Source organism: Mixophyes fleayi, chromosome 2, assembly GCF_038048845.1.
Source record: "Mixophyes fleayi isolate aMixFle1 chromosome 2, aMixFle1.hap1, whole genome shotgun sequence".
In the NCBI taxonomy this organism is placed as follows: Eukaryota; Metazoa; Chordata; class Amphibia; order Anura; family Limnodynastidae; genus Mixophyes; species Mixophyes fleayi.
In genome coordinates, this window is record NC_134403.1 from 235,669,820 (window position 1) to 235,684,121 (window position 14,302).

Consider the following 14,302-nt stretch of genomic DNA (forward strand, 5'->3'; position numbering starts at 1 on the left):
TACATCAGATCTTTAGCATCAGGATGTAATATGTTCTCTAAATTTGGTTTTAACGCAATTTAAATTCACATAAATCTCTGATTTCTTAAATTACTTGCTGTTACATTGTTCTGATAGGTTTCCTATCTCTCTAAGACAGTGGATAAAAGGCCCCCTCCGATGCATTCAGGCTAAAAAGATATGGTCACTCAGCTGAAAAGACCTCTAGAAAAGTTACAAAAACTAATTATGACATGCTGTCTCAGAAATCAATACACTTCCAATACAAATATCATCAGTACATTTGCAATGACATAAATTGGCGCCTTGCGCCACTTGTTAAACTAAATTTATGCAATAAGTTATTTCTTGGTGATCAAGCCACACTCCTAAAACCTAATCATGTCATATGTCGAATTAAAGCCTGCAAAATTCATAACAAAATGTTTTGGGGGGTTTTTTGTCCAATTGACAAATCTCAAACTTGGCATGAGAAAACTAAGTTTTCGTATACTCACAAATATTTGCGGATATCTGACATTTTCAAGCCTTTCAATAAATCAAAAATTACATGAGATGAAAAAAATGCAAATTTAGATCTGAGATTATTTCTATACTACTAAATGTATGCATAGAATAAAAGAAAAAAAATTGTAAGGTAATTTGCATTGGATCATTTGATATGGAATGACCCCTATGTGTATTAACTATGCTCTGTTTACTCACTACACAAAGAAGATCTCACCCTCTTCCCATGAGAACCGGTAGTAGTCTTCAGAGTGGGGCTTGTCAGGTAGGTGCATCAAAGTATGTGGTTCATATCCGGTGCTTTCTGCCTCGCGCCTTGCTTGATGGAGTATTGCTGACCCCAGTTGGTGGAGACGTAAAGCAGCTTGGTGGAACACTGTTTCCCGAGAGTTATAGCGCAAGCAATTGGAGACTATTAGGTTGAAGTCATCCTCAAAAGCAAGAAACGATGGGTATTCGTGACATTCTACTTTGTGGCGCATTGTCAAAAAGTCCATGGGGTGCACAACAAAATCCATGTAATCTGGAACCTGGGAAAGAGGGAGATGCCATATAGGGAATCAGCAGGGCCGGACAGGGAATAAAAATCAGCCCTGGCATTTAAAGTACACAGGCCCACCTCAGTTCCAGCAGGAAGGAAAATATGTGCCGCTGCTTAGCGGCGGCGCCGAACAGGGCGTGACCTCATTGTGTTTTGGGTGTGGCCAACATGTTGCATTGATACATACATTATAATAATACATTACATTTATCATTTTAGACAAATACTCAGGCACTACTGTTAGAATCACACAGCTTTGCCTTCACAAGCAGTACGTTGTGAAGCGGGACATAATTCCCAACTGTCCTTGCAGTCAGACCAAATCCTGACTAAGGGAGACAGTCACCCAAATTCAGGACTGCCCCATCAGATTCAGGATAGTTGGCAGACTGTCCTGCTCTCCCCTACCTGTCTTGGTCACTTTCACCACTTGTAGCAGCTGGTTTCTTTAGCTCAGTTCATTCTTGTCTTGATCCTGGAATATTGGATGCCCTATTTTGAAGAAAAAATGGGTACATGAGATTTAGAAAACTCCAACCAGCCCCGGTGTTAAAACAATAGCACTCACGTTTTATAATTAGGCCTCCCTCCAGTCCCCATAATAATAATATTCACATTTAATAAGTAGACATATTTCCCTCCAACCAATCCCAACATTAAATTAACAGTAAACCCGTTTACTCAAAACATATTTCCCTCCCTCCAAACAGTCCCAGCAATATATTAAATAGCATTAAAGTTTAATAAATATAGCCATTTTCCACAAACATCCACGACAATAAATAATTCATATTCACATTTAATAAACAGCCCTCCTCCCCAAAATCAACCCCATATTCATATGATAGCCCTAAACCACTCCAGCATTAAATTAAAGGTTCCTTCACCTCACCTTAAATAATTAGCCCCCACCTACACTCCACCATTAAATAGTATACCTCCCATACTATATTAAGATCCTCCCTCCCCTCACATATTATATTAAAATACTGCACGCGCGCACACACACGCACACTATATGAACATGGCCAAACGCACACTATAGCAACATACACACACTATTTGAACAACGAGGTTACATCAAGGAATCAACATAAAGATCATCCAATGGACATTCAACACGCTGTATATAACACAGACAGGCAGATCACTGACCAACACACAACTAGCCTTGAGAAAGTCACGTGATCATGACGAAACGCGTTGGCAACACGTCCACATCCGGAAAACTGACGTGCGCTCCAAGCTGGAACGCACGCCATACCAGCAAATTCCTGAACACAGCAGCTGTGCAACGGAGGAGTCCACCTCACGGTGCGCAACACAAGAACAACTTACACCAACCGCAAGTATCTGGAGCTACCTCTGTAGCATTTTATGGACTGTATATCATAAAGTTGAACCTTCAGCCGTTCACAAACTTTTACGTCTTATAACTATGCTGAAGCATACTACTTATTGAACTCATCCGTCTAGATACCGGCAGTATCAATATCCAAGACAAATGTATGGTCCCCCCCCCTTTTTTTAGCCACTGCACCAAGTGCAATTGATGGTCCATCAAATTTTCCTTATTTTCAATTTCGTGGTGCTTTTAACACTTTTTAATCTAATGGTGCTTTTTACACTTTGTTTATATTTTATATTTCATTTTATATTTGAGTTTTTACCATTAACCTATATCTGCAATTCATCTATGCCTCATAAATAAATGTCTACGTTATTATCTATATAACCCTCATGTATTCACTGTCCAGATTAGCGCTGTTCCATCCCACTACACACACACTATTTACCACATACAGACACACAGCCACACAGACATATTACAAATACACAGACACTTACCTTTTTACATCCAGCAGCAGCACTTTGCGCGCTGCCCGGCAGACGGAGAATCAGTGACTGCCGCCTATGCGAGCAATCACACAAGACAGCACCAGGTGACAGGTGCAGTCCCATGTGATTGCTCGCATAGGCGGCAGTCACTGATTCTCCGTCTGCTGGGCAGCGCGCAGAGTGTTGCTGCTTGCGGCATGCGGACTGGCCTATCTGGCCATCAGCCCTTCTGGCATTTGCCAGAAGTGCCAGATGGCCAGTCCGGCCCTGGGTATCAGCCACATTGGGTGACCAACACCAAGCCTCATACTTAGCAGTAAAAGCATGCTCTTACCTCTTGGAGATTAACAGGTTCATTAAAGATATTGGCTGGGTCTTTCTCCTGTAACAAATCCAAAGTGGTGCGGAGGAATACATTGAACGGGGTCAGTTGTAGCTCCATTGCTGCCTGGTGCAACTTTACCTGAATTAAAAAAAGGAAGGCAAAACAGATTAAAGAGGAGGGAAACAGTTAAATTTATATGCAAATCTATTTTTATTAATTCAGATAACTAGGTCAAGAGGCTATTCATATCACAATGTGAAATAAAGTTAAAGTGTACAACTGTCCTTAGATCTGGCAGCAATAATGAAGAAACGAATTATAACAGCACTTAATGGTCACCAAATACAATTATCTAAAGTTACAAAATTTAATTTGTCCGTGGATAAGGCAAAAACAGCAAACAAATATTTATTACTATAAAAATTGACCATAATTAGAACTCTACAAACAAATAATACAACATCATAACTCAGTAAATACACTATATGGACAAAAGCATTTGGCCACACCTGTTAATTATTGAAATAAGGTGTTTCAAATCAAGCACTTAGCCACGCAGTCTCCATTTGCAAATATTTGTGATACAAAATGGGTCTTTCTGAAGAGATCAGCGTGGTAATGTAATACGATGCCACCTTTGCAATAAGACGGTTCGTGAAATTTAATACCTGTTGGATATTCCACAGTCAACTGTAAGTGATATTATTAGAAAGTGAAAGTGTTCATGAACAACAGCAACTCAGTCACAAAGAGGAAGCCCATGTAAAATCACAGAGCGGAGTCAACGACTGCTAAGGAGCATGGTGCATAAAAGTAGCCAATACTCTGCTAATTCCATAGTTCCAGACTTACACTGGCATTAATGTAAGCACAAAAACTGTACGACGGGAGCTTAATGGAATGGGTCTCCATGGCCGAGAAGCTGCATGCAAGCCTCATGTCACAAGAATGTTACCTGCTTGACTGAGGTTAAGTTTTGTAGAGGAGGAATAATGGTATATGGCTGTTTTTAAGAGTTTGGGCTAGGCCCCTTATATCCAGTTAAGGACAATCTTAATGCTTCAGCATGCAAAGTTATTTTGGACAATGCTATGCTTCCAATCTTGTGGCAACAGTTTGGGGAAGGCTCTTTTCTATTCCAACATGGCTTTGCACCAGTGCACAAAGCAAGGAATACATAACATGGTTTAAAGAGTTCAGTGTGGAATAACTTGACTGGCCGGCACAGAGCCCTGACCTCAACCCCATCGAACACCTTTGGGATCAACTGGAATGAAGATTGCGAACCAGGCATTCTCGTCAGTGCCTGACCTCATAAATGCTTTACAGAATGAATGGGCACATATTCCCACAGAAACACTCCAACATCTTGTGGAAAGCTTTCCAAGAAGAGTGGAAGCTGTTATCGCTGAAAAAGGGGGACCAACTCCATATTAAAGTATATTTGAATACAATGTCATTACAGTCCCTGTTGGTGTAATGGTCAAGTGTCCAAATACTTTTGTCCATACAGGGCCTGATTCTTCATCATCATCATCATTTATTTATATAGCGCCACTAATTCCGCAGCGCTGTACAGAGAACTCATTCACATCAGTCCCTGCCCCATTGGGCTTACAGTCTAAATTCCCTAACATACAGACATGGACAGGCAAACACACACACAGGCAGAGACAGAGACTAGGGTCAATTTTTTTTTGTTTGCAGCTAATTAACCTACCAGTATGTTTTTGGAGTGTGGAAGGAAAGCGGAGCACCCGGAGGAAACCCACGCAAACACGGGGAGAACATACAAACTCCTCACAGATAAGGCCATGGTCGGGAATTGAACTCATGACCCCAGTGCTGTAAGGCAAACGTGCTAACCACTACGCCACCATGCTGCCCATGATTCATTCAAGAAAATACTCTTTTTTTTTTTTTACTTAATTTTTCTCCTGGATAAAACCATGTTACAATGCAAGGGGTGCAAAATAGTTTATTATTGTGCACATTAGGAAAATACTGGCTTTTTTTCCTAGATCAACATTAAATTTCAGTGTACAAATAAGCTATCAAGTATTTGTGTGCTACATGAAAAAACAGTCAGTATTTTCATTATGTGCAAAATAATAAACTAATTTGCACCCCTTGCATTGTAACATGGTTTTGTCAAGGAAAAAAATTAAGTAAAATAAAATGAGTACTTTCTTTAATGAATCAGGCCCATAGTGTATAAGGAGCATATGGTCAATAGACTGTCTCTTTAAAAGTTACTGACAATCACTCTAGATGGTGAATTCAATAAAGACAATGAAACTAAATGCTGCCCATGTTTCACTGGGATTAATATGGTCCTAATTTGGCAAGTGGAACATAGCCAGCCTTTAACATTCATTACAGTGTGGAGAGACTGAACAAATTATTATTTGGAGAGATATTTATTGTGTCATACTTCCTCCATTCTGACACCTAGGGGGTTATTCTTGTCTAAAGGAGGGGTGTCATCTGAGAACATAAGAAAGGACATAGACAAACAAAAGCAGCTGGGTGGGAGCACCCGGGAAATAGGTGCTGGCAAGAACACTGTTAATTACTATTTAGGAATCACTTGGTTCACCAGGCAATAATTCCCTATACTGCAGAAAACATCAATGAGCCCAAGATGTGGTAGGCATTTTTTAATGCCTATCCTGAAACGGTAGGGTCCCTCATTTGAAAGAGGATAGCCCCCTTAGTAATTATCGTCTGGTGATTATCAAACAATACTTTCCTGTACTACAGAAAGTGTTAAATCCAGAGATAAGTAAAGGGGGTTCGAATATAATGCTCAGATTGCCTCAATCCTAGCTTCAATAAACATAAGGGTACCCTCATTTGAAACACTAAATTGTATATTTCTTAAACATGGGCTAGCTATATTATTCCTAAACATTTTATGCATATCATTCAAAATGTGCAAAATAATAAAATAAAAAATGCATTATCATTTTTAAATGCATATTTTATTGATCACCTATGTGTAGAATCCTATCTGTTATCGTTTTTGCTAAAGCAAGGTCCACAAAGTATTTATTGGTACACAAAAACACACACATTTACTTTTAATTTTAAATTAAAAAAACAAAACACTTTGGATATTTAGGGCCAATTTACTTTCCTATGAGAATATGTATAAGCAAACTAATTGTATTTCTACGAATTCTAAAGCTTTAAGAAAAAAAAAAAAAAAAAAGGTATAATTTTTGTGGTTACTGCATAAACAAATTATTGATATTGATGGTGGACTGTAACCAGCCCAAAAAGTGCCAAAATAGGCTCAACAATCTTTATATCAAAGTAGATTTTAAAGAGGTTCATTTTTCATCATTATCGTGAATTAATAACTCAGGCCCCAATGCTTCCTGTGACGACAACATTGCCAGACATCATATCTACTATATAAATGGCTAGTGGCGTGTGTGAAAAAAAACAAAACAAGCTGCAGCGCCACCTGCTGGGCAGAGTTATACACTGACCTATATATTTCTTGAAGGAGAAGTGACAGTTGGGAGTGGTTGGTGGTTGCCAGGGGTGACAGTGGGGAGTTTTTAACACCTTAAGTAGCTTGATTTGACTAGAATGCATGAGTATCATGCACGGGTTAACTGACCTACTAAATTCTTAGTGTGTTTGGAAAAAAAACCTCAAAAAGGCCTGAAATGTGGTATACTGACATTATTGACGAGTTGAGGGGTCAAACTCATTTTCGTGAGGTAATTTTACCTCATGAACACACATGTGTACAGTGGCGGATCCAGGGGGGTGCGATCGGGGCAATCGCCCCCCCCTAGCAGGGGTTTGCTGCCGACGGCTGCACAGTATGTGCAGGTCCGTTTTGCAGTGACAGTGTGTTGCCCGGCTGCTCTGATTGTGTTTTAAACACAATCAGAGCAGCCAGGCAGCACACTGTCCCTGCCTAGCGGACCTGCACATACTGTGCAGCCCCCGGCAGCCTCAGAAGTCAGAAAGGGGGCGGGGCCTAAATCGCCCCGCCCTAACATCCCCCCGGGGAACAAACATTTTCTAGATCCGCCCCTGCATGTGTAGCGGCGTGTGTGTCTGTGGAAAAAACTATTTTCTCAGAAAGGGCTCATCCGAATGACCTGAAATTTGGTATACTGACATTATTTGACGGGTTAACTTGTATAATATACAACCCAAGGGGAAGAAAAAGTGGTGTGGTCAGGGATCAGAAACCAGACAGTTAAGCCTCTTGGATGATAGGGTGCCTCAGGAACCAGTTCCAGAGGAGCCACACTAGTTCTAATTGGTAATGCTTATTCTTTTGTTGATATGTTATGCTCGCAACTAATTTAATACAATTCACCCAACAGCTGAAGTAAGTCTGAGAAAAGGGAAGATTTCTTTCAAAAAAACTGCCAAGGCTTGCTGCTGTTAGATCATGCCATCCCAGTCATCACTACAGAAGGAACACCCAAGACATTAATCTTTATACTTAGCATAAAACAGAGGTCATAATCACCACACATGCAAAATACATAAATAACACAAAATAAACTGCAAATTGACAGCCCTAAAACATAGCAGTGATCAGGTGGAGGGGAAAACCCACACCAAAACGTTTCTGTCTCAGGTACCATCAATGGATGATTTTATATATCCTCTCTTGGTGACATGTGGAAGATCTTCTCTCGGTACTAATTTGTGCGAATACATCAACTTACAGTTGATTTGGCCAAGATTTTAGTGCAATCTACACAATGGGATGCAAGTACATCTGGACATATGACTCTTTTTTTTTTTTTCCCCCTTAAAATATCCATTTCTGTACCGTGCATACACACAAAGACTTATGCTTCCATCCGTATGCAGATTTGGTCATATCTAATACTTGGGCCCCTTATGCTTAGAAAGGCAGAAAAGGACAGGTGAGTGGTGGGTGGTAAGCGTATGCTGAGAACAGTAAGAGCACGTTCTCATAATTGTGAATCAGGCCTGGACACAGACACATATACATCTGTCAGGAGGCATATCTCTTGCGAATGCTTTTTTCTTCATTTTAAGCCTTACAACCATTGTTCCTCACAACCATTGTTCCAAAGAAGCAGAATATTCCCATTGTACTCAGACATGGTAAGGTGACAGCTGTGGTGTTGTTTCTAATTAGTCACTATTTGATTGTTTAAGTCCTATTGGCACCTTTAATAAGTAGCATTGTAGACACACCCTATAAGAAATAAGCAATTTATATTTACCTATAATTCCATTTCCTTGAAATACACCATGGCAGCCTACATAATGGGTTAACTCCTTTTTATCTTGCATAGATACAGGAAAAACTTCCCAAGCTGAGCTTGAAAAACAAACTGAGAACATGGGAAGGAATATTAGGCTGCCATGGAGTACACTATATGGACAAAAGTATTTGGACGCTTAATCATTACACCAACAGACTGTAATGACATTGTATTCAAATACATATACTTTAATATGGAGTTGGTCCCCCTTTTGCAGTGATAACAACTTTCACTCTTCTTGGAAGGCTTTCCATAAGATGTTAGAGTGTTTCTGTGGGAATTTGTGCCCATTCATTCTGTAGAGCATTTATGAGGTCAGGCACTGATGTTGGACGAGAAGGCCTGGATCGCAATCTCCATTTCAGTTCATCCCAAAGGTGTTCGAAGGGGTTGAGATCAGGGCTCTGTGCCGGTCAGTAAAGTTCTTTCACACCAAACTCATCAAATTATGTCTTTATAGTCCTTGCTTTGTGCACTGGGGCACAGCCATGTTGGAATAGAGAAGGGCCTTCCATAAACTGTTGTCACAAAGTTGGAAGCATAGCAATGTCCAAAATCACTTGGTATACAGAAGCATTAAGATTGTCTTTTACTGGAGATAACGTACCTAGCCCAAAACTTGAAAAACAGTCCCATACCATTATTCTTCCTCCACCAGACTCACCCATCTGACTGCCAAACAGAGAAGCGTGATTTGTCACTCCACAGAACATGTTTCCACTGCTCAACAGTCCATTGTCGGTGTGCTTTCCAAAACTCCATCTGACGTTTTGCATTGGTCTTGGTGATGTGAGGCTTGCATGCAGCTGTTCAGCCGTGGAGACCCATTCCATTAACCTCCCGCCGCACAGTTTTTGTGCTTACATTAATGCCAGTAGAAGTTTCGAACTACTGAATCAGCAGAGTGTTGGCGACTTGTACACACCATGCGCTTTAGCGGTCGTTGACCCTGCTCTGTGATTTTACGTGGCCTTCTGCTTCATGGCTGAGTGGCTGTTGCTCAGAAACGCTTCCACTTTCTAATGATATCATTTACAGTTGACTGTGGAATATCCAGCAGGGATGAAATTTCATGAACAGTCTTATTGCAAAGGTAGCATCCTATCACAGTACCACACTTGAAGTCACTGAGCTCTTCAGAACGACCCATTTTATCACAAATGTTTGCTAATGGAGACTGCATAGCTAGGTGTTTGACTTTATACACCTCTGGCAACAGGTCTGATTGAAACACCTCAATTCAATCATTAACAGGTGTGGCCAAATACTTTTGTCTATATAGTGTATGGTGAGGAATTATCAGTAAAAATAATTTGCTTATCTCCTCTTCAGTCCTCCATGGCAGACGACAGAATGGGATGTGCCTAAGTGATATGTGACAAGTAGGGTAGGTTCAAAAGACAAATGAACACTTGTAATGCATTGCAGAAAGTTTTATTGAGTGACTGTCTGAAGAATTCTACACCCAAACTGGGCACCAGTAGAAGTCACATCCAGCAGATAATGCTTGGTGAAGGTGTGAAGAGATGATTACCCAGCTGCTTTACAGAAATTCGCCATTGACACGCCCATGAAGCTGCCATTGCTCCCATGGAGTGAGTTTTAATAATTTCTGGCACCTTGCATTTGTCCATATTGTATGTCTGTACAATGGCCTCTTTAATCCATCTGGCAAGAGTCTGATTGGATATGGTGTGTCCTTAACAAGGTCCTGATGGAATGACCAAGAGCTGGTCTGTCTTCCTTAATTCTTTTGTTCTAGTTAGATAGAGATTGCTCTGACTAGGTCCAGTGTATGTAGCTTTTTCCACTCATCAGTAGCTTGTTGTGAACATGGGGATAAAAATTGAATTTCTTGACTGATATGAAATGTGGAAACTATTTAGGTAGGAAAGCAGGGTTACTTCAATACTATCTTGTCTCTATAGATGTTCAGGAAAGATTCTTTACACCATAAGACATCTGATTTCCCGAATCTATGAGCACAAGTATTTGCCTCAGGAAATATTACGGTAAGTGTAATCCATCCAAGGGCTCTTGTAAAGGCTCAGACTTTAAGTGTCCAAGATTATATTGAGATCACAACATGCCAAGAAGTATTTGATAAAAGACTGAACTATCTTCGCTGCTGGTGTCCAGAAAAACACTAAGTGGAGACACCTGAACTTACAGTGTTGAAAGAGCAAGAACTTTATTAAGGCCATCATGAATAAAGTCAAGAATATGTGGAATTTTAGCAGAAGTTCAATCCAGTTTAGGCTTACACAACAGGATAAACTAGTTATACATTTTTTACGTTCTACTATAAAATTTGTTTTTCCTCATCTGCAAAAACACATCAATCACTTTGGCGGACTCCCTTGTGTCTTAACAATGACCACTCAATCTCCATGCCATCAAAAAAAGATCACCTGGATCTGGATGAATGACTGAACCCTTGTAAAGAAGAACTGGCCAGGTTAATAGAAGTCAAGGTTAATTTGTGAGAATTTCCCAGATAACTGAGAACCATGGACATTGCGGCCAAAACAGGAGGATTGTCGCGACTTCTGTTTTTTTTCTTGATAGTTCTTAGAATACAGGCAATGAGAGGTAAATGGAGGGAACTAATATCACAGCTGAAAGTTACATGGATTCTCCCAGGAGATTATGCGACAGTAGATATGAGTCACTGAGGTTTTCAGGGTTGTCGCCATCAGATCTATTTGACGAGGATCAAACTTCTCTATCAGTACCTCAAAGACCACTTGGTGTAAAGTCTACTCTCCTGGATGGATGTGCCGTTGGCAGAAATAATCAGCTACAATGCTTTATTTGCCTGCAATGTGAAGAAAGGAATAAAAAAGCAGATTGTTCTCTGCCCAAGACATGGATGTCAATACTTCTGACATCATAGCCCTGCTCTTGGTACCTCCTGGGCAGTTTAAGGTGTCGACTACAGCTCAGTTGCCGGAAATATTCTGAGATGTCTGTGTCATATAACAGGATGAAAATGCAGATTTGCATTCCACACTGCTCTTATTTCCCGAATGTTTATGTGCATTCTTCTTTTGTTCAGAGACCTAATACCTTGCACCACTCTTGTATCGAGTTAACCTCCCCAACATGTTGAACTGGAATCTGTTCTGAGCACTATCCATTCTGACTCTGAAAGAGACACAGCTTCCCTTCAATTTTGGATATGACATCAGCTGTGAGAATCCCTGGTGATTCTTGTGAGCTGAATGACAATCTAGAGTTCTGTCAGCGACCCCATTGTGTGAGTAGATCCATGTTCTCTGTATGCCATAGTGACCAAGAGAGAATGCCTATGGTGGGGGAGGAAATCCCTAGAAGACGAAGAAGCCGGTATGCTAGACTCTGGATTTTGATAAGCCTTTCTCATATGGGGGGTGTCATAAATTTAGCTGCAGAGAGGGCACCAGATGACCATATTAACGATCAGCCATGTTTCTGAAGAAATAATATTACTCCTGTTCTCACGCAAACAAAGTGTTCCAACCTCCCTGTCACTAGGATGGTGTCCAGATACACCCAGAGAGTGATAACTTGCTTTAATTCCGCTATAATAGTAACTAACACCATGAAGCAGGACCCTGGGGATGTAGCAAGAGCAAGAGAAGGCAAAAAAAACCTGAGGAATTGCTGTACTTGAGCTGCAATGGGGTTACAAAAATCAGGATTTATGGACTGAGGAAGTCAATTTGCCTTTTGTGGTGAGATTCACAGATCCCATACGGAGACACCTTGCGTTACTGAACTGATTGAGTCAATTAAAATCCAGGATAGCTTAAAAAACCACTGACCAGGAAAGACCTTGAATAAGAGCCTCTACCCTTTGGAGAAAGATCATCTGAGCCTTATAGGGACGAGAAGGAGGAATATCCCACTGGTACAAACTTGCGAAATTGAGTAAGTACTGTTGTAAAGGTGTGTGGGGAGGAGGGGTGATAAAAGTATATGGCTCTATAAACCCAAGGTAATGTATATAATATTTTAAATCACCTTTATAATCCCACAAAGATGCTATAAAAGTATTGGATCTAGTACCTTGCAGTAGGTTAGAAAGAAGGCGGCACACTTTACCACCATGTTTGTAAAACAGAAATCTGCCTTTCTAAATGTGTTTGTTCCTTATTTGCATAACTATATTGTCAAAATATATATTTTTCTCGTTATATTGTGAAATGTTCGCAGATGTCGATGTGTGTTTCATTTTTTGGAAAGCCATACTAAGCTCCTGCTGCTATGTCTGGTACAACTCAGATTGGTATTTCTTTATAGTTCTTTCGCTGCCTACCCAAACAAGATCGGGTTAGTCATTAGGTCTACATTGTTTTGCATATACATGGGCCAATCAGCTTCCAGACAATTTTTAAATGTTTGAGAGGAAGGTAAAGAGGTAGGGAAGTGCCACTGCCTAGGATTACTTATTTTGTTCGCAGTCTCTAATGTAACCCAAACGGGTGCATAGGCAGATAGAAATTGAGCCTATCAGTCTATCTTGAGTATTTTGGTAACTAAAGTTTTGGAGATCAGGAAGTAGTCTATTCTAGAGAAGGTGTTATATATTTAGAAAGATTATATATAAACTAAATCAACAGGATGACGCAATCTCCAGAAATCAATAACCTGCAGCTGTTTAGAAATGTATTAGATACCCACTTATATTGGCATGGCTGTCCAGAGTTTAGCTGTGCCTATCTATTAGCTGTGAAGCAACAAGATTAAAGTCACGGTGGCTAAGTGATTAGCACTTCTGCCTTACAGCACAGGGGTCATGAGTTCAATTCCCGAACATGGCCTTATCTGTGAAGAGTTTGTATGTTGTCCCCGTGTTTGCGTGGGTTTCCCCGGTGCTCAGCTTTCCTTCCACACTCCAAAAACATACTGGTAGGTTAATTGGCTGCTAACAAATTGACTCTTTGTGTGTGTGTGTGTGTGTGTGTGTGTGTCTGTGTGTGTGTTACAGAATTTAGACTGTAAGCCCCAATCGGGCAGGGACTGATGTGAGTGAGTTCTCTGTACAGCGCTGCAGAATTAGTGGCGCTATATAAATAAATGGTAATAATAATAATACTAGCTGGGAGTGGGAGAGTGTGGGTTTGGGAGAGGACACAAAGGGAAGACAATAACAAAAGTGAAATACCATAACTGTCCAAACATTGCAATAAGACTCCAAACATCCATGAATTTTCAAGATATGGTCCTTGTATGACAACAGTGGTAGAGACGTGCAGAAGTGCATACGAGAGACAAAAAATAACTTTAAAAATGCAAAAAATACATAGAAAAAGCAATATAAACATCACACTGATAAACGATGTATTAATATATGAGTGAACAACAGACGTAATGAGAGGAGGAAAAACAAAACTTTTGCAGCTTCATCTGAAGCAATATCAATACAAAGATCTAATAACAATTATAAACTTCAGAACATCTATCTGACCAGCACAATTAGTAATAATAATAATACTAAAAAGGTATAAGGAATCAGCCAATAACTGATGGTACCTCAGTCATATTGCAAATGACTGTGCCTAAAAAGTTCAGTCAAAAAAAAATATATATCAATATCAGTCTCAAACAAAGAGAAAATTAACATCAAGCATGACAAGGTTCCAAGTGCAGTAACATAATGTAATGCATTATACAGATTCCAAGAAATTAGGGTAAACTCTAAATATCTTCGGATGGAGCTATACTCCAGGAAGAGATGACTGTCCAGCAATGGAATTTTATCAATTTTTTTTATCAAACTTTGTGAAGGTAATTCAAACATTTCAAGATAATGGTTCCTGGTTTCAT

The 14,302-nt window shown here is 40.1% G+C and overlaps 1 protein-coding gene across 5 annotated transcripts in view; it reads right to left on the reverse strand.

The window, feature by feature from the left end:
- Positions 1 to 14,302, reverse strand: part of BRPF3 (bromodomain and PHD finger containing 3) — a 170,605-nt gene that overhangs the window by 69,995 nt on the left and 86,308 nt on the right. For all 5 annotated transcript variants that reach the window (XM_075195653.1, XM_075195656.1, XM_075195652.1 and 2 more), the window contains 2 exons: positions 3,222 to 3,350; positions 725 to 1,037 (listed from right to left, as the gene is read on the reverse strand). In XM_075195653.1, coding sequence (XP_075051754.1) covers positions 725 to 1,037; positions 3,222 to 3,350 — 442 coding nt within the window. The remainder of the gene's footprint in view (positions 1 to 724; positions 1,038 to 3,221; positions 3,351 to 14,302) is intronic.